General features: G+C 43.1%; 2 protein-coding genes across 6 annotated transcripts in view; both read right to left on the reverse strand.

The window, feature by feature from the left end:
- Window positions 1-22,410, reverse strand: part of DIP2C (disco interacting protein 2 homolog C) — a 433,581-nt gene that overhangs the window by 231,866 nt on the left and 179,305 nt on the right. The gene's annotated exons all lie outside the window — the stretch shown is intronic.
- Window positions 10,607-10,923, reverse strand: LOC112321489 (thymosin beta-10-like). Its single transcript, XM_045186918.2, has one exon. It carries the CDS (start codon window positions 10,858-10,860, stop codon window positions 10,669-10,671), a length of 192 nt encoding a protein of 63 aa, XP_045042853.2. The 5' UTR covers window positions 10,861-10,923; the 3' UTR covers window positions 10,607-10,668.

Here is a 22,410-nt window from a genome sequence, read left to right on the forward strand (position 1 = left end):
GTAAGACCATAAAACTCCTAGAAGAAAACATAGGCAATAAAATCTCTGACGTTTCTCATAGCAGTACTTTTTTCTGATATATCCCCTCAAGCAAGGGAAGCCCAAGAAAAAAATTTAAAAATGGAGATATATCAAACTAAAAAATGGTTGCATAGCAAAGGGAATTATCAATAAAACAAAAAGAAAACCTACTGAATAAGAGAAGATACATGAAAATGATCCAATCAATATAGGGTTAATATCCAAAATTCATAAAGAACTTATACAACTCAAAATCAAAAAAAACAATTCAATTAACAAATGGGCAGAGGAATTAAACCGACACTTCTCACCTGTAAAGAGGACATATAGATGGCCAATAGACATATGAAAAGATGCTCAATGTCATTCATTATCATAGAAATGCAAATTAAAACCACATGAGATGTCACCTCACACCTGTCAGAATGGCTATCATCAACAAATCAACAAATGACAAGTGTTGGCAAAGATGTGGAGAAAAAGGGACCTTCATGCACTATTGGTGAAAATGTGGATTGGGGCAGCCACTATGGAAAACAATATGGGACCTCAGTAAACTAAAAATGGAAATGCCTTTTGACCCAGCAATTTCACTTTTGGGTATATGAGTATATCCGAAGAACTAACCTAATCACTGGGAAAAAATATTTTCAAACTGTATCTGACAAAGGACTAAACATTCTGATTAAAACATTGGCAAAGCCCTGGCTGGTGTAGCTCAGTGGATTGAGCACAGGCTGTGAACCAAAGGGTTGCCAGTTCAATTCCCAGTCAGGGCATGTGTCTGGGTTGCAGGCCAGGTCCCCAGTGGGGGGCCACATGAGAGGCAAGCACACATTGATGTTACTGTCCCTCTTTTTCTCCCTCCCTTCCCCCCTCTCTAAAAATAAATAAATTAAAAAAATAAAACCTTAAAAAATTGGCAAAGACTTGGACACTTTAATAAAGAGAGTAAGCACAATAAAATTCACAGAACCGATACCAAAAAGAAAGTCAACTTTACTGTTAATTTTAAAATCCAAATGAAACTACTATTACAGAGAAATAGAAGTGGCATCATGGGCTACAAAATCACATATTTTACAAGTTGGCAAAAACCATGGAGAGATCACGTCCCTCCTTCACTCAGAGCATCATCTGAGTGTGCAGGAGGAGAGAGTACCCATGGCCATCGCCTAGAAAAACATGGTTATGCATAAAAGAAAGCAATTTCAATGAAACTCAGAAATAGTTCTCCAGCTCCTACCCTACTGTTAAACTGAAAATTGGGTTACCTTTTGATGGACCTTTACACAGAAAATTAGGTTGCATTTTTAACACACCTTCTATTTTAAGAAGACTCTTTCTGTTAGTTATTCCCCCTATGGCTTTCATAAAGGTTTTCACACACCTGATAAACTGCAGACTCTGTGTAAACCCATATGGACTTCGCCTACAGTTCCCCATCACTCTAATCTCAATTCCAAGTCAAAAGGCACATTCTCATCGTGGTCACTTCACCCGGGAATTAAATGCCAGCTTCCTGATCACACTCGGCTGAGTAAGTCACCTCAGTCCAATTTTCAGATGACAGATAAAACTGGTTTAACTGTGTGAACAGAGAGACAATTACCCAGGAGGACCCTTCATCTCCTGAAAGTGTACAGACGACCCACCAGGCCTTGACCCAAGGCTAGCCTGGGCAAAGTAAGAGAGAGCAGCAGAGAACACAGACCCCAGGCCCACAATGCATAAATTATCCTCAAGCCACTGATGGGCAGAACTCTGTTCAAAAGCTCCATGGAAGAGAAGAGGAACCACACTCAAACAGAACAGGGGAAAGCAAACGTCAGGAGGGCCATTGCTCCCATACCCAAGATGACACATTCTCTGCAGTCAGAGCTGCTTTCAAATGCCTCCAGACACAGAACAGCATCTTGTATGGCCAAGAAGTTCTAGGTATGAGCCTCCTTGCAGCTCTGGGTGAGAATACAGTACCCGGCCCGGAATCATTCTGTGACATTCCATCGCCAGCATCCACTGCAGGATTGAATTAATAAAAGGTTTAGAGGAAAACACCCTGAGAACTCTGTGATCTAAATTATAGATAATGGAGTGAGATTTTTCTTCTCCTGGCATTTTGTGTTCTCTCACACTGCAACTAAATAATTTAGTATATCTTTCTTTTTTAAGAAGAAAGCTTATATAAGGACTAACAGAAAGTGACAGCTAGTTTGGTTCTTTCCAGCTTCATATTAAAAAGTAGGAAACAAACCAAAATTACTAAAGTATCACAGCTGATATTTGCGTTGTCCCCTTTTTTTGTGTTCTTAACACTCAGAGCCACTTTTATACAGTAAGTCGCCACTTAACATCGTTGATAGGTTCTTGGAAACTACAACTTTAAGAGAAACAACATATAAGGAAACCCTAAGAGAACTGATATAAACAAGAGTTAAATTTTTACGGCACATTTTTGGCCACAGAAACATCACTCAATTTCTAAAGACCTGAAACACTTCTCACATTAAACATTGAAATAAATGTGAGTTATATACTCACTTAAGAAAAATTAATATAAACAAGGAAGAATGATTTTCTAGGCTGCTTCTCCCAGTCTATGGTCTTGGGTGGCTGGAACCTCTCCTGGCAGTTCGGGGCACAAGGCTGGACCTACCGTGGATAAGATACCCTCCATCACAGGGCCACTCACTCCCGTACCCACATTCTGATGGGGAGAGTGTAGACACACCATTCACCTCACGTGCACATCTTTGAGATGGAGGAGGAAACCAGAGGCCCTCGAGAAACCCACACAGACATGGCAAGAACGTGTAAACTCCAAGGCAGTGGCCCTGCCAGGAAACAACTTTTCTTCTGCTCATCATAATGAAACAAGTGTGAACGAAATGACATTATTCAAGGACGTAGGGTATATTCTTTGGTGAACTTGTGTGACTGATTCGTGCTGGGTTTCATTTATTCATTCATCCATCATTTAATGAGTGATTTGAGAGGTGAGGATTAAAATGACCCTTTTTGCCCCAGGAGAGGGGTTCTGGTGGAACAGGCACACAGGCCTCCCCAAACCTGTGTTTATCCTGGAGAAAAAAGAGATTTGTGCTGAACAGAGAACTGGTGAAGTGGTTAGGAGTATTTTGAGGAACAATTTCAATTAGGAACTTTTAAAGGAAATGATGAACGGTTGGCACCTTGTAAATAAGGTGTTAATAACACGCCATCAATTCCTCCATCCCTTCTGAAGAGTACTGTCGTGAGTATGTCTGGTGATATAGTCTTTCCTGTAAGTCAGTCCAGCAAGTGTACGACTACCTGCCTGCTGAGCAACATGGCACCAAGGAACAGACAAGAGTCACATAAGATAGCTATGCTATTCACTCAGCTTTTATTGAATGTGGGTTCACTCAAAGTAGAACATCAACACACATTAATATCCTACTCATACTTACAACAACCTAGGAGGAATATAACACACATACACAGCAATCAATGGGGGATAACAAACCCGAGTCCCAAAGTCTCGGCGAACAGGTCCAGGAGATAGCACAGTGGGCAAGGGAGCTGTCCGCGTCTTGAAGGAAGAGCTGGGCTCACAGATCAGAGAGGGTACAGTCTTGATCCAGCAGGGCAGAGCCTCCATTGGTCGATGCCAAGGGAGATCAGCGTGGCACAGGGCAGCCCTCTGGTGTGTGGAGCTCACTGTCTCAGCAGCGGTCTGGAGCCTACCTCAAGTTATAACTTGAGGGTGGTGGGCTCCATCCCTCTGGGGCTCTTGATAAGTGTCTTGGCACCCCTGATAGCAAGTGGAGAATTTCCCCAGGAACCTATCTGTGGGTGGTCCCACTATGCACACATGGCTGTTCTCATCATGAGTGCAGATATCTTAGGTGTGTCTCCTTGCCAGATGTGTCTGGCATGACTTAGGTATTTCCCTCTTGAACCAAAGTGTCACGGCTGACTGGCAGCCATCTGGTTGACATGAGTGACTTCATTTTGTTTTATATACTTGATCCTATCTCAACCAGACCAATGCCATTTTATTGGTCCTGCTCTCCACCACCATGAAGCCACAAACACAGGAGCTGTCTTGGGAGGCCCAGTGAGGAACAGAAGGTAAGCATCTGGGGCATGGCGGCTCTGTCTCATGGGAGTGATCAGGGCCGTGCTCCTCCTCCTCCCTCCATGACCCCCTCCCTCCACCTCTCTGCAGCACACCCCCGGCCCAGAAAACACGCGTCGCACTTTCCTGTCTGTGCTGGGCACCATGACAACAATAAGTGTGCTTCATATACTCCCTCACGTGACACCCAGACAACCGAGAACCTAGGCCTGTCCTCTCTGCCACCCCTGTGCCCCGCCCCCAGAGCTGTGGGAACCACTTTAGAGAGTAACAAGGACTTTCTTTTCAACAAAAAGCAAGGGAGCCAAGGAAACCACAGAAGTTTAAAGCAGCACCTACAATAGCGACTGTGCTGGTGTGAGGAAGTTAGGAACACAGGCAAAAATACTTCAAAAGGGGCCGTGGCAGCTTTCCGCTGCTCTGTGTGGTCAGAACAACTGGGTTACTGTTATTCTAGAGCTAACACTGCGCAGGTTGCAGTGCACTTCCACACACAACACCTTAGAAGATACATTAAATAAAGTCATAACATGTATTCAGTGTCCTGACTGCTCACTGGGACGTCCGTCGGAGAGAGAGTATGGATGGGCAGTACCCAAACCTCCTTTACCCCCTGAATGCAGGGTTTCAGCATTAAGCTAACAACTGAAAATGTGTGAGATTTACAAAAAGCAGACACGCTCACTGAAGCTCAAAGAAACCACAGCGGATGGGGGTTTTAATGCCCCATCTTTGAGCACAACAGAATCTCACAAAGTTTGCAACTGAAATTAAAAGAAGTTTAAAGTCCTGAGAGGAAAAGCGTGTTGTGTGTCTGTACCTGTCTGTGTGTGTGTGTCTGTGCATGAGTGCACATGACTGTGCATGAGTGTGGGTGGGTGTGTCTGTGTGTTTGTGTGTATGCAGGTGTATGTGTGCAATTAAGTTAAAAAGCCTTCTAAAAAGTGATTCTCTTTGGATGGTGTATTTATTAACCTACTGGCATCTTACAGAGAAAGGCACTAATGACATACAATAACCATGGTTACACTCTCTAATGACATCTATTACAAAGTCAGTCTCATGGAAAAACAAGGCTGACTGACACTCGGGCAGCAGTTCCCTGGGGCCACTAACTCCATGAGAAAAGGGAGAAAATAGTGACAATCTTAACTCACACTCTAAAAGCATTAAAACACCTCATTAACCCAGCCAGCGCTGACTGGCTGACTGTCGTGGGAACTACAGATAACCGGGGGAAGTGATGCTTTGGGACACGAGAAGGATAAGCTCTCTGACACCTGCCTGGGCGCCTCCCACGCACGGCCTGTGCTCAGTCACTGAGGCACCTGCCTGGGAGACAGCCGCAATGGTTCAGCTCACCACGCCGCTGGAAGAACTCATAAACACAAGCATCACTATTTAAAAACACGTTGGATGGCATTATATGAACAAGTAAATTCCAAAAAGTTTAAGAAGAACGCAGTGACACTAAATTCTGGATGTCTGGTCATGAAAGGCACTCACGAGTCCGGCGTTTCTGGGCACAAGGACTGCTCACCACATCTCTAGTGTCGAACTCTGATTGGCCGTTTGTGTTTCCGAGGGGGAATCAACACGTCCCATGCGGTGGATCACATATGAGTGTACATGGCGAGAACCAGGAAAGGAAAACATGTGGAAAGAAGGAAAGTGCCTATAAAAAGAACTGTCTGTGAAAATATTTAAAATATCCAAAAGAAAAAGGAAAAGAAAAAGAAAGAAAGAAGCAATAAAGAAGGCAAAAGATTAGAAATAGAGAAGAGACCCGAGAGATGCAGAAAAGGAGAAGCAGGTCTGGACGAGGAAGGGTGCTTGTAGAATGTCAGGTTCCTGCTTCCTGTTTGTTCTAGGAAAACCTTGTCAGAGTTCTTGGTTCTCCGCCTTCTGAGAAGTGTTCAGCAGCATTAAAGAAACGGGAGGGAGACACAGCTTCCAACCCCAGAAAGGAACCTAATATAGGGACTACAGACCCAGAGGGGCAGTGCTACCTGCAGTGCACAAAGGAAGACTCCTTGGAAAGTAAAAGAATCGCAGTTCCTTCCCCAAGCCTAACAGTCACTACAGGGAAGGTGACAGAGACATGAAGTGTCCTCACTGTCTTCAGTTTGGTGGACCATTCACAGAGCCATCAAATCTCCCCAGGGACCAGCCGGTCACAAACCTGATCTCTTTCCTTCTGGCAGGGCTGAACTATGGTTCCAGCTTCTTCAGGTGTGGCCATGAGACAAGTCACCATGGCGGGACAGCTGGTAATGTCACGATGCCAGCTCCATCCTGTCCTTCCCTGTGTTGGCTGAATGCAGAGACACCAGGAGGGTAGAGGATGAAACTATAGGCTGCTAGCACCTGGCCCCACACACTTGCTCCCTAAGGCCACCTGCTGTCTAGGAATTCCACATGAGTTTGAGTTAGGCCATTGAAATTTTGGGATGTGTCTTAGCAGCTAGAGTTATGAAATTCTATCCAAAGGCAATTGTCTTTGACTAGGTCCTGATCACCTGAGTGCCTTATAGTCATACGCCAGGGTCCTGGACGCCACCACCCTCCTTCTGACGGGTTCTATATACAGGAAAAATAAAGACTGCAACCTGACAGCACCTACTGTGTGCTGCTTTCTTTGACCCTCACAACGATTCCATTGATACTTGTTAGTATTCTTACCTTACAGGACAGAGAGAGAGAAGGAAGGTCACATAATGAGTGAGTGTGGGATGGGAGGGTCAAATCCAGCTGGTCTGACCCCAAACTCAGCCTCTACAAAGTAAAGCTTTCCCCTGTAGTGCCTGTTGAACCTTAGTTTTCTGTTTTAATCATTTGCAAAGGAAAGGCACACCAAGTCAAGAAATACATTAACTTTAGAAAGTATTGGTGTGTTACCAAGTTTTTAACACACTAAAGGCTGCTACATCAGTGATGCTACATCAGTGATGAAGTTACCACTGTGCCTGCAATGACACTGTAAATGTATTAACACATTCATCTTCCCAGCAGCTCTGTGCAGAAGGCACCACTACTACCCCCATTGTATGGATAAGAAAACCTGGGCTCAGATAGTTTGAGAGCAGGACTTTTCCTCACCAGTGTGTTCTCAAAACAAACACTCGATAAATATTGACTAAATGAATGGGTGCTGGACGTGGGTAATGATCAGCCTCAACATTTGTTGAGCATGGTGGTGGTGACCATTACAGCCCCACTGACTGAGGGGCCGGCACCCTTCATGTGCTCCCTGAATCCGACAACACCCTGTACAGCCAGAGCTGTTGATCCACATCGTGGGACACTGAAGCTCAGAGTGTGGACCTGCCCCTAACTGACCAACAAGCAGTGAGGGTCTCCATCCAGAGCTCAGTTCCATGCAGGCAGTGGTGGGCACCAGGAGAACCTACTTGGCTATTTATGCATTGGCGCTGAGCTACACTTAACAGGAAGTGGTCCCTAAAACAGCAGGGGCAATACTTTGAAATGAACCATCTTCCTAAACACCGTCAATAGTATGTTACTCCTCTATTTCAGCTTTGCAGGTGAAAGCCATCTTCAGCAGTGACCCTGAAGCCCCACTACATACAAAGCCCCACCCCACACTTTCCCGGACCCTCATCTTCCCCACAGACCTCGATGAACTGCCCTCACTTCTGACTGACCCCAGAACATCTGGAAGGTCCTATACATTCTCCCACTAAACTCACACCCACCATCTCCTTTAAATTATTTGTTTGAATGTAACTTCTCAAGAATTCCTGTGAATGATGTCCCTAGTCGTGGGATCAACAGTGTGGCATGAGTGGGAAGGGCAGCGGAACTGGAACCAAGGCCTGTCCCAGGCTGGCCCTACTAAGTGACCACATGACTCTAATCTGTTGTCTCCGTCCTCCTCCTGCCCACAAGCTGACTGGCAAACCCCACACTCAGTTTGCACCAACTCTCCAGCATTAGGCTGTGCTGATTTCCAGTCCCGTCACTCCACTGTCACGTTCAGACCTGCACCTAGAGCACTGTCCTCGTGGGTGTTCATACAACTGGATGACAGACTCATTCACAATCTGCCACTCTGATTTCATCAGGAAAACTGTGATTCCCCAGTAGTATTTTCATGAATCCTGACTTCCTCTGCTTACAGAAAGAACAAACCTCCCCTTGCCGGCTCTGCACGGGGCAGCATGTGTGCACACACACACATCTGACATGCTCTTCCTCAGCAGTACTTGGTGTCCTGCCAGCCTGCAACCACACATCCAGACCACAGGTCTGGGGAACACTGGCCCAGGGAAAGGGGTGATGGAACAATAGGCTCCTATGTACCATGCTTTCACCAAATCAGCCGAACTGAAACAAGTTGGGTCAAACTGAGGAATGGAATATATTCATGTTTTTAAAGAAGTGTCATCTGGGGAGACAATGAGTTGTGTGTGTGTGTGTGTGTGTGTGTTTTAATGTAATGTGAGCTGTTAGAATGTCCACATAACGATAAAGGCTTATAGGGGAGAGGCAAGACAGGGCTACCAGGGATTGTCAGAGCAACCTGTGGTCCTTCCCTGGGATGACAAGATTCTAAGGGAGAGAGAGAAGATGGTGGCCGAGGGGGTGGAAGCTGAACTCACTTGCTTGTGCCCCCAACATGGATTTTTGGCTGATCTTCCAACAAGTGACCTGAACAATCAATGGAATCTCTACTGATTTGAATTTTTGAAGCCAAGGAGTACAGAGGGCGCTTTGCACCATCTGGTAAGAGATTTTATACATTGAGGGGAAAATACCTGTGCAAGGCACCTACAGTAAAGGAGAGATTATACAGAAAACGCAGCTTAGTGGCTCTCCCCCTCCCGGAGCCCGGGCCCTGGTCCCGTACTGGGAAACCCCCAACCCTAACTGGGAGAGACTTGGGAGGGTATACAAAGTCTGGGAGCCTCAGGCCGCACACACATGGAGAGCAGCAGGTCCAGAACGGCAGCACCAACTGGGAGAGCTCTAAAGAGAAACTCTACCTCCTAAAATGTTTGGAGGCACTGGCAGGCTGTGGACAGCCCTGACCAAGAGAGACTTTGTACTTTTGGGGGAGATGGAGCACAGGGAGAGCCAGCCCATGACTCAGAGCAGCAGTGTGGGTGCCACATGGAGACATTTTTTTTAATGGGAGCTGAGACATGGCTGGGCAGAGACCCCACGCTTGCATGCACAGCAGCCCTGCCAACACAGAAACCAGAGTGAAAGCGCAGTTTGGTCCCACTGAGTCCAGCTGCAGAGGAAGAACAGAAAGTGGCATGGCAAAGAGATTGTGGGACCCAACCCACAGTGGTTGGCGAGCAAGGGGGCTGTGCTGTGCGGAGAGTTCAGGTCTGAGTGTCCTGTGAGAGCAGCAGGCTGGGGACTGCACGACCAGGAGCTGAGCCCCTGAGATTCCTGCAGCCAGGCAGGTCCCCTCATAGGCAGGAACGCCCAACACCCGCCTGCAGGATTGCAGGCTCTGCACGTCAGTGAGGCCAGGTCCAGGAGCCCCCTGCTCAGTGCATATCTGCAGGGAAAAGGAGAAGTTCCAAAAGGGCCCTTTTTGAAATTCTGTTAGACACTATGAGCTAGAGCTACACTGGTTCCTCAGGTCCTGATCCACTGAAACAAGGAGAGCATAGAGATTAGGGACAGGGTGCAGCAAGGAGTGCTCAGGGCCCCATCCAGCCTTCACACTTATACAGAGCTGCCATCAGCACCAAGCAGGAAAGAGCTGACCCTTTTACACAGATTTGCCACTCAGAAGAAATGCACAGCTAATTCACGAGAAACTATACGTTACTGGAAATAATCTGGGACAGAGTAAGATGTGTGGCGGGGGGTGGGGGGCAGGGGGTGGGGGGTGGGGAGGAGGCGGCGGGGGGCAGGAAAACACTCCCACCATCTTCCCTGCAGACTGCAGAGTGCCTCCCAGGGGTGACACAGGGATTGCACCAGAAGCCCCCTTCTAGGGGCAGGTGGTGGTGGTACTGGCAGGGCTTTTGACCATTACATGAACCACTCCTGGGCCTTGTACTGATGCAAGCCAGCAGGGCAAAACAGTGAGGACCAGCCAGTCCTGAGGCAGCCAGCCATAGACTGGATCACTTGTAGCTTCAAACAGGCTGCCTAGGACTAGACTAGGATGCTATCTGATGTTAACAGGGGCAGATTCAGAAAGACAAGACTGGCAAACACAAGACTCTGCTGAGACGAATTCCACCTCAGTCTTCTTCATTATTTGCATTATTTTTTCTCCTGCATAGCTTTTTTTCCCCATGAGGCGTGTTTTATTTTTATTAATCATACAAATAATTTTCTACAGTATCCCAGGGCAAACCAGAAAATCTGGAAGTTCGAATGGGGAGCGGTCCACAGAGAGACCCATGCCTGATGGCATGGGCGCGGAATGTCTGGGTTCACAGTGAAGCTTGTTGCTCATGTCCATTTTGCAGGTAACTTTTTCTCCACATCACGAGTGGGGTCCCAAAGATGCCAGGGGTGGGGAATCTTCCAGGTTCTTAAGAAATTTCACTCCACTTCTCCTGCTCAATAGTCTCTTTGGTCAGCAGGGTGTTCTTCTCCTGCATCTCCGTCTTCTTCAGCTTGGCCCTATCGAAGCTGATGATTTCCCCCAAGTCCGGTTTGCCTGCCATTTTCTTAAAACAATCCTTGGCCTTGGCTGTCAAATTGAAGTCCTGGCTCCTACTCATGTCGCTGCAGCAAGAGACCTCTCCTGCTTAGCTTTTTAACATTTTTTCTTTTTCTTCAAGTTTGTTCCTTCTATTTCACTATTTTTTATTTTAGTTTTATTTCAAATCTCATATTTTACTCCTCTCTTATATTACTCCATTTTGCCTTCTTCCTTCTTTTTATTTTATTTTTTTCCCTTTCTACACCTTGTTTCTATTCTGCACTCTTACTATTTCACCTCCCTCCAGCCTCTCAAAACCATTTTTCTTGCCATTGGTCATCTCACATTCTTTTTCCCTTTCTTATAATATCCTTATTCTCTCCCCACCTTCACTCATTAGTTGTTGATACGGTGGTGGTTGTTGCATTTCTTCAATTTTATTCCTAGATGTCTACTATTTTTGTATTTCAAATCTCAAATTTTACTATTCCCCTCTCCTACTCTTTTGCCCTTTTGCCTTCTTTTGCCCTTTTTTTGGTTTTAAATTTTATTTTTTCTGTCTCTTAGCCTGGTTTTTACTCCTTACTTTTATTACTACTTCTCCCTCTAACCTCTCAAAATCACTTTTTTTCTTTAGATATCTCATCTTTTTTTCTTTCTTTTTTCCTACTATTCTCTTTCCACCTTTATTAATCTTTGCTCATTTGTCCTTGATACTGCTATGCTAGTTGTATTTCTTCAATTTTGTGCCTATTTTTTTCACTAATTTTTAAAGGTTTTTTAAAAACCCTGTTTATTACAGTCTTCCCTTTCTTACTCCATTTGGCCTTCTTCCCTCCCTTTTTTACTTACGTTGTAAATTTTCATTCTTTCTTCAACTTGATTCTATTCCCTATTCTATTTCTCCTCCCTCTACACTCTAAATTTTTTTTCTTTCCACTAGTCACCTCATAGTTGTTTCTCCTTTCTTATAACAGTCCTAGTCTCTTTCCAACTTTATTAATATTTGCTCATTTGTTGTTGATAGTGTGGTTGTAGTAGGGGGTAATTTTTGCAGGTGTGGGTTTTGTTTCCTCAGTTATTTTTTTTATTCTGGCAGCACCTGTACAACAGCATAAAAGACATGATGGGCAGTGTGACCCACCATGAGCCAGCAAGAGGGAAGGACCCACCAAAGAACAACCCGACAACAATCAAAACCCAGTTACAACAGAGCCCACATAAATGGCATAAAGCGCATCCCAAGAGCATCCAGCTCAGGAGAACAAAGAGAGTGCACCAATGAATCCCACAGATCTCCTACCACAGAAAGCTACCCCATGAAAACAGGCAGTCAAATAGAGCAATCTGAGGTGCAGAAACAAACAAAAAGAGTCAACTAAAATGGGGAGACAAAGAAACAACCCCCAATCAAAAGGAAAGGAGAAATCCACAGATGGAGTGCTAAATGAAATTAAGGCAAGCAATCTATCAGACAGAGTTCAAAATAATGGTTATAAGGATGCTCAAGGTATTTAATGAGAACTACAAGGAACACTATGGGAGCTACAAGAACCTTAGTGGGAACTATATCCGCATGAAAAAGGACATAAAAACTATGAATAAGAGTCAGAAGGAAATGAAGAATACACTAGAAGGAATTAAAGGCAGGCTAAATGAAGCAGAGGATCGAATCAGCAAGTTGGAAGACAAGGTAGAAAAAAAACACCAGACAGAGTAACAAAATGAAAAATATTCAAAAAGAATGAAGCTAGTTTAAGGGAGCTGCAGGACAACATGAAACATAATAATACATGCATCACAGAAATATCAGATGGAGAAGAAAAGCAGCAAGGGAAAAAAAAACTTGTTGGAAAAGTAATGATAGAATACTTCCCTAACTTGGTGAGGGAATGTCATGCAAGTCCAGGAAGAACAGAGGGTCCCAATAAAGATGAACCCAAAGGGTCCCACTCCAAGACATATCATTAATAAAATGGCAAAATTTAAAGACAAAAAGAGAATCTTGAAGGTAGCAAGGGAGAAACAGCTAGTAACATAAAGGGAGATCCAATAAGGTAATCAGCTGATTTCTCAACAAAAACACTATAAGCCAGAGGGGACTGGCATGAAATATTCAAAGTAATGAAAGGCAAAGGCTTGCTACCAAGACTACTCTACCCAGCAAGGCTCTCATTTAAAATGAAAAGCAAAATAAGGAGCTTCTGAGACAAAAACAAAAGTTAAAAGAATACATCTCACCAAACCAGCATTTCAAGAGATGCTAAGGGACTGCTTTAAGAAGATGAAGAAAAAGGAGGGGGGGGACACACAAATACAGGTGAGAAGGAAAAATTGGCAATGAATAAGTACTTATCAATAATAACCTTAATTGTAAATAAGTTAAATGCTCCAATCAAAAGACATAGGGTAGCTGAATGGATAATAAAACACAACCTGTATATATGCTGTCTACAAGAGACCCATCTCAGAACAAAAGGTCTACACAGGCTGAAAGTGAAGGGTTGGAAAAAATATTTCAAGCAAACAGGCATGAAAAAAAGCTGAGGTAGCAATACTTGTATCAGGCAAAACAAACTTCAAAACAAAGGCCATAACAAGAGACAAACAGGGTCACTACATAACCCTTAAAGGAGTTGTCCAACCAGAGGATATAACCCTCATAAACATATATGCACCCAACATGGGGGCACTTAAATATATAAGGAAAATCTTGGAGGACTTCCAAGAAAGAGACTGACAGCAAATACAGCCATTGTAGGGGATTTTAACATCCTACTCTCAACAATGAATAAATCTTCCAAACAAAGAATCAACAAGCATACTGTGGCATTTAATGACACTCTAGAGATCAAATGGCCTTAATTGATATTTACAGAATATTTCACACCAAAGAAACAAAATATACATTCTTTTCAAACATATATAGAACATTTTCAAGATAGACCACATGATAGGATGCAAAACAAGCCTCAACAAATTCAAGAAAGTTGAAATCCTATCAAGCATTTTCTTGGATCATAATGGCTTGAACTGGAAACCAACCTCAAGGAAAACACTCAAAAACATTCAAATATGTGGAGACTGAATAACATGTTATTAAATAATGAATGGATTAACAATGAGATCAAGCAAGAAATCAAAAAGTATCTGGAAACAGATGAAAATGAACACACAACAACCCAAAACCTATGGGACACTGTGAAGGCAGTCCTGAGAGGGAAGTTCATAGCAATACAGGCCTATGTAAAGAAGATAGAAACATTTCACATGAACAACTTAACCCTACATCTACAAGAACTAGAAGAACAACAACCAACAAAGCACAGAGCAAGTAGAAAGAAGGAAATAACCAAGGTTAGAACAAAATTAAATGACATAGAGATGGAAAGAACAATTCAAAGGATCAATGAATCTAGGAGCTGGTTCTTTGAAAAGATTATCAAAATCGGCAAACCTTTAAGCAGATTCACAAGAAAAAAAGAGAGAGGACCCAAATAGATAAAATCAGAAGAGAAAATGGAAAAGTTACAACTGATACTACAGAAATACAAAGGATTGTAAGAAATTACTATCAACAACTATATGCTGAGAAATTTGACAACCTGGGCAAAATCAACAAATTTGTAGAAATATACAATCTTCCAAAACTGAATCAAGAAGAAGCAGAAATCCTGAATAGACCAGTAATAACAAGTGACATTGAAGAAGTAATCAAGAAACTCTCAGAACACAAAAGCCCTGGACCAGATGACTTCACAGGTGAATTTTACCAAGCATTTGAAGAACTAATTCCTATCCTTCCCAAACTATTGTAAAAAAAAGTCAAGAAGACTCCCAAACTTTTTTTTTGCGAGGCCAATATTACCCTTACTCCAAAACCAGGTAAAGACACAACAAAGAAAGAAAACTAAAGTCCAATATCTCTGATGAACATAGAGGCCAAAATCCTCAACAAAATATTGGCAATCTGGATCCAGCAACTTAAAAAGATCATATACCATGACCAAGTGGTATCCATCCAGGGACGCAAAAATGGTACAATATTCACAAATCAATAAACATAATATACCACATAAACAAAGTGAAGGACAAGACCATATGATCATATCAATAGATGCTGAAAAAGCATTTGACAAAATCCAGCACTCATTTATGATTAAAAAAAAAAAACTTAGCAAAGTGGGAACAGAAGGAGCATACCTCAACATATATGAGAAACCTACTGCCAACATAATACTCAATGGGCTAAAACTAAAAGTTTTCCCCTTAAGATCAGGATCAAGACAAGAGTGTCTGCTTTCATCTCTCTTATTCAACATAGTATTGGAAGTTATAGCCACAGAAATCAGACAAGAAATAAAAGGTATCCACATTGGAAAGGAGGAAGTAAAGCTGTCATTGTTCACAGATGACATGATAGTGCACATAGAATACCCTATGTCATCACCAAAAAACTATTTGACCTACTAAGTGAATTTGGCGAAATAGTGGAATACAAAGTCAGTATTCAAAAATCAACGGCATTTTTGTACAACAATGAAGTATCAGAAAGAGAAACTAGGGAAAAAATCCCATTTACTATAGCAACAAGAAAAATAAAAGTACCTAGCAATAAGTTTAACCAAGGAGGTAAAAGACCTGTACTCAGAAATCTACAGAACACCAAAGAAAAAATTAAGGAAGACACAAATAAATGGAAGCATCTACCGTGTTCATGGATTGGAAGAATTAACATCATTAAAATGTCCATAATACCCAGAGCAATCTAGATTCAATGCAATTCCTATTAAAATAGCAATGGTGCCCTGGCTGGTGTCATTCAGTGGACTGAGCATTGAACTGCAAACCAAAAGGTCACCAGTTTGATTTCCCATCAGGGCACATGCCTGGGTTGTGAGCCAGCTGTTCAGTTAGGGGCATACAAGAGGCAACTGGTCGATGTTTCTCTCACTCTCCTTCTCCCTCCCTTCCTATCTCTCTAAAACCTAATCAACAAAACAAACAAGCAAAATACAACCAGAGGCATTGAAATAAAGAACAATCTGACAGTGACCAGAGAGGAGGAGGGGAGAGGAATAATAAGGGATAATGGGGGGGAGGGGGCATCAAAGAACATGTATGAAGGACACATGGACAAAACCAAAGCAGATGGGTTCGAGGGTGGGAGGCAGGGATAGGTGGGGTGGGGGGTGTGGTGGAGTGGAAATGGAGACAATTGTACTTGAACAACAACAAAAATAATTGAAAAAATAAATAAAAAATAAAATGAAATAAAATACTTTGGGCATATTTCACAGATCTAGAATATTTCAAAAATTTATATGGAATCAATAAAGACCCCAAATAGCCTCAGCGATCTTGAGCAAGAACAAAGCAGGAGGGATCAACTTACCTGATATCAAACTATACTACAAAGCCACTGTAATCAAAACAGTCTGGTACTGCTATAAGAACAGACACATAGATTAATGGAACAGAATAGAGAGCCCAGAAATAAATTCATATCTCTATGGTCAATTAATATTTGACAAAGGGGGCAGGAGCATACAATGGAGTAAAAAATAGCCTCTTCAGTAAATGGTGTTGGGAGAACAGTACTGGTACATGCAAAAAAAAAAAAAAAATGAAACTAGACCATCAATTTACACTATACACCAGAATAAACTCAAAATGGGTAAAACTTAAATATGCTGTGACATCATTAATGTCCTAGAGGAAAACATTGGCACAAAAATTTCATACAGCCCATGTAGCAATATTTTTGCTGATACATCTCCTAGGGCAAGGGAAATAAAGGAAAAAATAAACAAATGGGACAGTATCAAATTAAAAAGCTTTCACATGGTTAAAGAAACTATCATCAAAATGAAAAGAGAACCAACCATATGGGAGAACATATTTGCCAAAGATATATCAGACAAAGGTTTAACCTCCAAAATATATAAAGAACACATATGACTCAGTAACGGAAAGACAAACAATCCAATTTAAAAATGGGCAAAGGACCTGAATAGACACTTCTCCAATGAGGACACACAGGTGGCCCAGAGACATATGAAAAGATGCTCAACAAGCCTAGCCATCATCAGAAAAATGCAAAGTAAGACCACAATGAGATATCACCCCACACCTGTCAGAATGGCTATCATTAATTAATCAACAAACAACAAGTGCTTGCAAGGATGTGGAGAAAAAGGAACCCTAGTGCACGGTTGGTGGGAATGCAGACTGGTGCAGCCACTGTGGAAGACAGAATGGAATTTCCTCAAAAAACTAAAAACGGAACTGCTTTTTGATGCAGCAATGTTCCACTGCTGGGAACATACCCTAAGAATCCTGAAACACCAATTCAAAAGAACTTATGCACTTCTATGTTCACAGCAGAGTTATCTGAAATAGCCAAGTGCTGGAAACAGCCTAAGTGCCCAGCAGTAAATGAGCAGTCAAAAACTGTGGTACATTTACATGATGGATTACTGTGCAGCAGAAGGAAGGAATGCCTACCTTTTGCAACAGCATGCATGGAACTGGGGATTATTATGCTAATTGAAATAAGCCAGTCAGTGAAAAACAAATATCATAATCTTACCTATGAGAGGAATCTAATGAACAAAATAAACTAACAAGGAAAATAGAACCACAGGTATGGAAACATGGAACAAGCTGACAGTGACCAGAGGAAAGGGTAGAAAGAAGGGAAAGGGACTAGACAAAGAACATGTGTGAATGACTCATGGACATGGACAACAGTGTGGGGACTGATGCTGGGAGAGGGAGGGTTGGGCAGAGGAAGGGAAAGGGGGAAAAATTGAGACAACTGTAATAGAATAACAATAAAAAAGATTCTTAGGGAAAAGGATAAAAGATTTTATTTTACTCTAAGCTTAATGTTAACTCATATTCCACATATTCCATACAAAATTGCCATTAACTTGTTTCATGCTGATAATTTAACTCTAGGTTCTTCTAATCCTCGACAGTTTCCTCACATTCAACCAGTTAAGGCTCATAAAACCATGACTTGAAAGTTGGAGCAAAGGCCATTTCTAAAGAATGGAAATACACTAATCTATTTATATCCCCTAAAGTTGTGCCCTTTCTGGAGTATCACATGATTGTGATCACACAGCAAGTGGCCTTTTCAGACTGGCTTCCTTCATTTATAAAGCAGCATCCACCACCCTGTTCCTGTGTGGTTATCATGCTCATTCTGTCTCACTGACAGGTCCCTATTCTTGGTGAAGTGGCTCCTTCATTCACTCACTCGTGGAGGATTCCTCAGCCAGTGTTTGCTGTTTATGACTAAAGCTGCAGTAAACATTCACGTGCCGCTCGTATGTGGACAACAGCCTGCGGATCAGCTGGGTAAACATCTCGGGGCTCACCTGCTGGCTCCTATGTAAAACTGCTCTCAACTTTGTGAGGAGGAGGAACATGTGGAAAGTGGGAAAGGAGGAACTAAGGGGAGGAATTGGCAAGCACCACCTCAAGTGATCAAGGTCAACATCACCAGGAGTCACAGGCACTGGCTATACCCTTGACATGATGTCATCAGCAGGGCTTCACCCATGACCTTCCTCCCATACCCACAACCCTGTCAAGTCACGAAAGAAACAATCAGACAAATCCCAATTGCAGAACGTCTAGAAAACACTGACCAGTTTACCTTCAGAACTATCAAAATCACCAAAAAGAAAAGTCTGCAGGAGCTAAGGAGACATGACCACTAAACGTCACATGGTATCCTGGATGGGCTCCTGGGACAGAAAAAGGTCATTAGTGAAAAATGAGGCTCAGAAAAAGCACAGGCCTTAGTAATAATGCACCTGTTCGGGTTCGTTGGTTGTAACAAGTGGGCCGTGCTGATGTGAGATGTTAGCGAGAGCAACCAGGGTGGGGCCTGTGATACTCTGTGCCATCGTCACAGCTTTTCTAAACTGTTCTAAAATTAAAATTTTTAATATGGGAATGTATGTCGTTGGAAAAGAAAAGTATTCCCATGAATTCTTTATGCTTTTGAGCTAAAAAGATTGACCCTAGATTTAGCCGTAAAGGTAACAAGCAGCAAAAAAAAAAAGCACGATTTGCAGTATCTGATCTATGAGGCCCAGAAAAACTCAGGGTCGTATTGATGGTCATAAGTAATGAAAGGTGAGGGCTAAGATCCAGGTCTCCTGCTGCTGTCTCCACGACAGAGTCCTCCTGCTTCAATAAGAGCATGATTCCTAAGTGTCTTGTGGGCCTACATGTGGGGGTCCACTGATGGACTCCAGACTGCCTGTCCCAACACTCGCTGTCTTTTTTTAAAAAAAAATTTTATTGTTATTCAATTACAGTTGTGTGCCTTTTCTCCTCATCCCTCCACCCCACCCCAGCTGAACCCCCCTCCCTCCCCCACCCCCACCCTCCCCCTTGATTTGGTCCATGTGTCCTTTATAGTAGTTCCTATAATCCCCTCTCCTCACTGTCCCCACCCCACTCCCCCCTGGCTATTGTTAGATTGTTCTTAACGTCAATGTCTCTGGTTATATTTTATTTCCTTTTTTCTTCTATTGATTATGTTCCAATTAAAGGTGAGATCATATGGTATTTGTCCCTCACTTCCTGGCTTATTTCACTTAGCATATGCTCTCCAGGTACACCCATGCTCTTGCAAAGGGTATAAGCTCCTTCTTTCTCTCTGCTGCGTAGAATTCCATTGTGTAAATATACCATAGTTTTTGGATCCACTCGTTTGCTGATGGGCACTTAGGTTGCTTCCAGTATTTGGCTATTGTAAATTGTGCTGCTATGAACATTGGGGTGCACAGGTTCTTTTGGATTAGTGTTTCAGTGTTCTTAGGGTATAATCCCAGCAGCGGAATTGCTGGGTCAAAGGGCAGTTCCATTTTTAGTTTTCTGAGGAAATTCCATACTGTTTTCCACAGTGGCCCCACCAGTCTGCATTCCCACCAACAGTGCACTAGGGTTCCCTTTTCTCCTCATCCTCTCCAACATTTGTTTGTGGATTTGTTTATGTTGGCCACTCTGACTGGTGTGAGATGGTACCTCACTGTGGTTTTAATTTGCATCTCTCTGATGGCTAGTGATGCTGAGCATCTTTTCATATGTCTCTGGGCCCTCTGTATGTCTTCCTTGGAGAAGTGTCTGTTCAAGTCCTTTGCCCATTTTTTAATTGGGTTGTTTGTCTTCCTGGAGTGGAGTCGTGTGAGTTCTTTATATATTTTGGAGATCAGGCCCTTGTGTGAGGTATCGTTGGCAAATATGTTTTCCCATACTGTTGGTTCTCTTTGTAATTTGGTGTTGTTTTCTTTAGCCATGCAGAAGCTTTTTATTTTGATGAGGTCCCATTTGTTTATTCTTTCCTTTATGTCCCTTGCTTTAGGGGACATGTCTGTGAGGATGTTGCTGCGTGGAATGTCTGAGATTTTCCTGCCAATGTTTTCCTCTAGGACTTTTATGGTGTTACAACTTATATTTAAGTCTTTTATCCATCTTGAGTTTATTTTTGTGTATGGCGTAAGTTGGTGATCGAGTTTCATTTTTTTGCACGTAGCTGTCCAGATCTCCCAACACCATCTGTTGAAGAGGCTGTTTTTGCTCCATTTTATGCTCCTGCCTCCTTTGTCAAATATTAATTGACCGTAAAGGCTTGAGTTTATTTCTGGGCTCTCTGTTCTGTTCCATTGGTCTATGTGCCTGTTTTTATGCCAGTACCAGGCTGTTTTGATTACAGTGGCCTTGTAATACAGTTTGACATCAGGTATTGTGATCCCTCCTGCTTTAACACCCGCTGTCTTAACCAAGCCTGCTGCTGCCGCCACCACCACCACAGCCTCCTCCTCCTCCCTGATACACATCCTATGGGTACAGTTAAAGCAGCACCGCCATTTACCACCTTCCTCTCGGGGCTCCTGCTCCATTTCCCTGAGCAGGACGGTAGCCCAAGATGTGGCTTCCTGGGTTTATGCTCCAGAACTTGATGACCTGGGTCGTTGCTGGGTCCCCAGGTCTGGTGGCCTCCCAATGTCCACCTGGCTCCCACAGCTGAAGCCTGACAAGGTTGTGCTTCAAACAGAGCCACTTGACCCTGCTCACTCTAAGTGACTCATTGAAAAACACGTTCACAGAGCTTATTTCATCTTTATTGGATGGAGGACATTAAGTGATAGGCTAACGATGAACCAGAAGAGATCATCACATTGGAATTCCTGGGGGAAAGCATGATTCCTTCTCTGGGTGAAGGTATAAACCCCAGAAGCAGTAAAACACAGACAATTTACTACAAGGGGGAGTCATATTAACCTCTTAGTGGCCATTAGCATGTTACAACAGGTCATCAGGTTTATTAGTGATCAGTGATTTGAGATAATAGAGCAAGAGAGCAGATAGTTGAGAAAGCTGGAATGCAGCACAATGACAACCTGGGGGTTGGGGACAGAGGTACTTTTCAGGAGGAAGCTCTAAAGAATGCCAGTGTGATGTGAGCCTGGATTCTAGCAAACCCCATGATTTTATTCCAGGTTTAGAGACTGGCTCACAGTGGACTCAGATGGAGATGCTCTCCCAGCCCTGGGGCGCACTGGGTTCTGGCATCTCATTTTCCTCACCCTCACTTCTACAGGAAAGATGTTTCCTAGGGCAAAAGCTCTCAAGTCACAGCAACAGGAAGAGGAAGAACAACCAATGTGAGTGTCCATGTTATCCCAGACTAAGGAACCGAGGGAGTGAGCATGAGTATGCCATGTGTCAGACAAATCCAAAGCCAATTTATAGCTCTAGCATTCAGTAGCGTAACTACCTAACAGACTCATCTGTAGCAATCATTTTGGAGGGAATCTTTAAAACATAATTGATAACTAATACTTGCTGAGTTCTTAACTAGGCTCCACTCACAGCAGCAAAATCCATGAGGGAAGCTTCCTGTGAGTACCCCCAAATCAGAGATAAGGAAAACAGGCTTTTGGAAAGGCCAAGTTATGAACCAGACTGAGTCCCACATCTGTCATCTCCAAGACCACTATCCTACTCTAAGTTCTGGGGTCTCACAAGGACTGGCTTTGTTTGCTTTTTAAGATGATTACTTGACTCAATATTCTTCTTTCCTAAACTTCCTATCTTCCCTGAACACACGTGCACCACTTAACCACAGGTGCACAGCCATGTGCCTGTCAACAGTGCAGTTTCCCTCTCAGATACGGTTTTTGCGATGCTCTGCTCCACTCTGGACCCTGTGGCAGGCCTGGGGACACAGCAAAGCTAAACAGTGGCTGGAATTTTAAACATTAGAGCCAGCTGAGCAATAAATATAAATTGAACACACTCTCTTCTATTGAAATTCAGGCAAAAGTCTAGAAGGAAAAGGAAAACACACTGATGAGAAAGCCAAGAATCATGCCTTAATATGGTATAAAAATAGCTGAAGGTTTCAGATGCCTCTGCATACCTAAGGGTTTAAATTCAGCATTATTATCTGTCTACTCTGAGGCTGCACGATCAAACCTTTGTAAAGATCGATGGTATCTAAATTGACAAAATGTCAACATTCATCATTCTGAGATGGTGACACCGAAGGGCAAGATGTCCTTAGTCCTGCAAAGGCACAAAACACACCCCTCTTTCCATC

Source organism: Desmodus rotundus, chromosome 4 (genome assembly GCF_022682495.2).
Source record: "Desmodus rotundus isolate HL8 chromosome 4, HLdesRot8A.1, whole genome shotgun sequence".
In the NCBI taxonomy this organism is placed as follows: domain Eukaryota; kingdom Metazoa; phylum Chordata; class Mammalia; order Chiroptera; family Phyllostomidae; genus Desmodus; species Desmodus rotundus.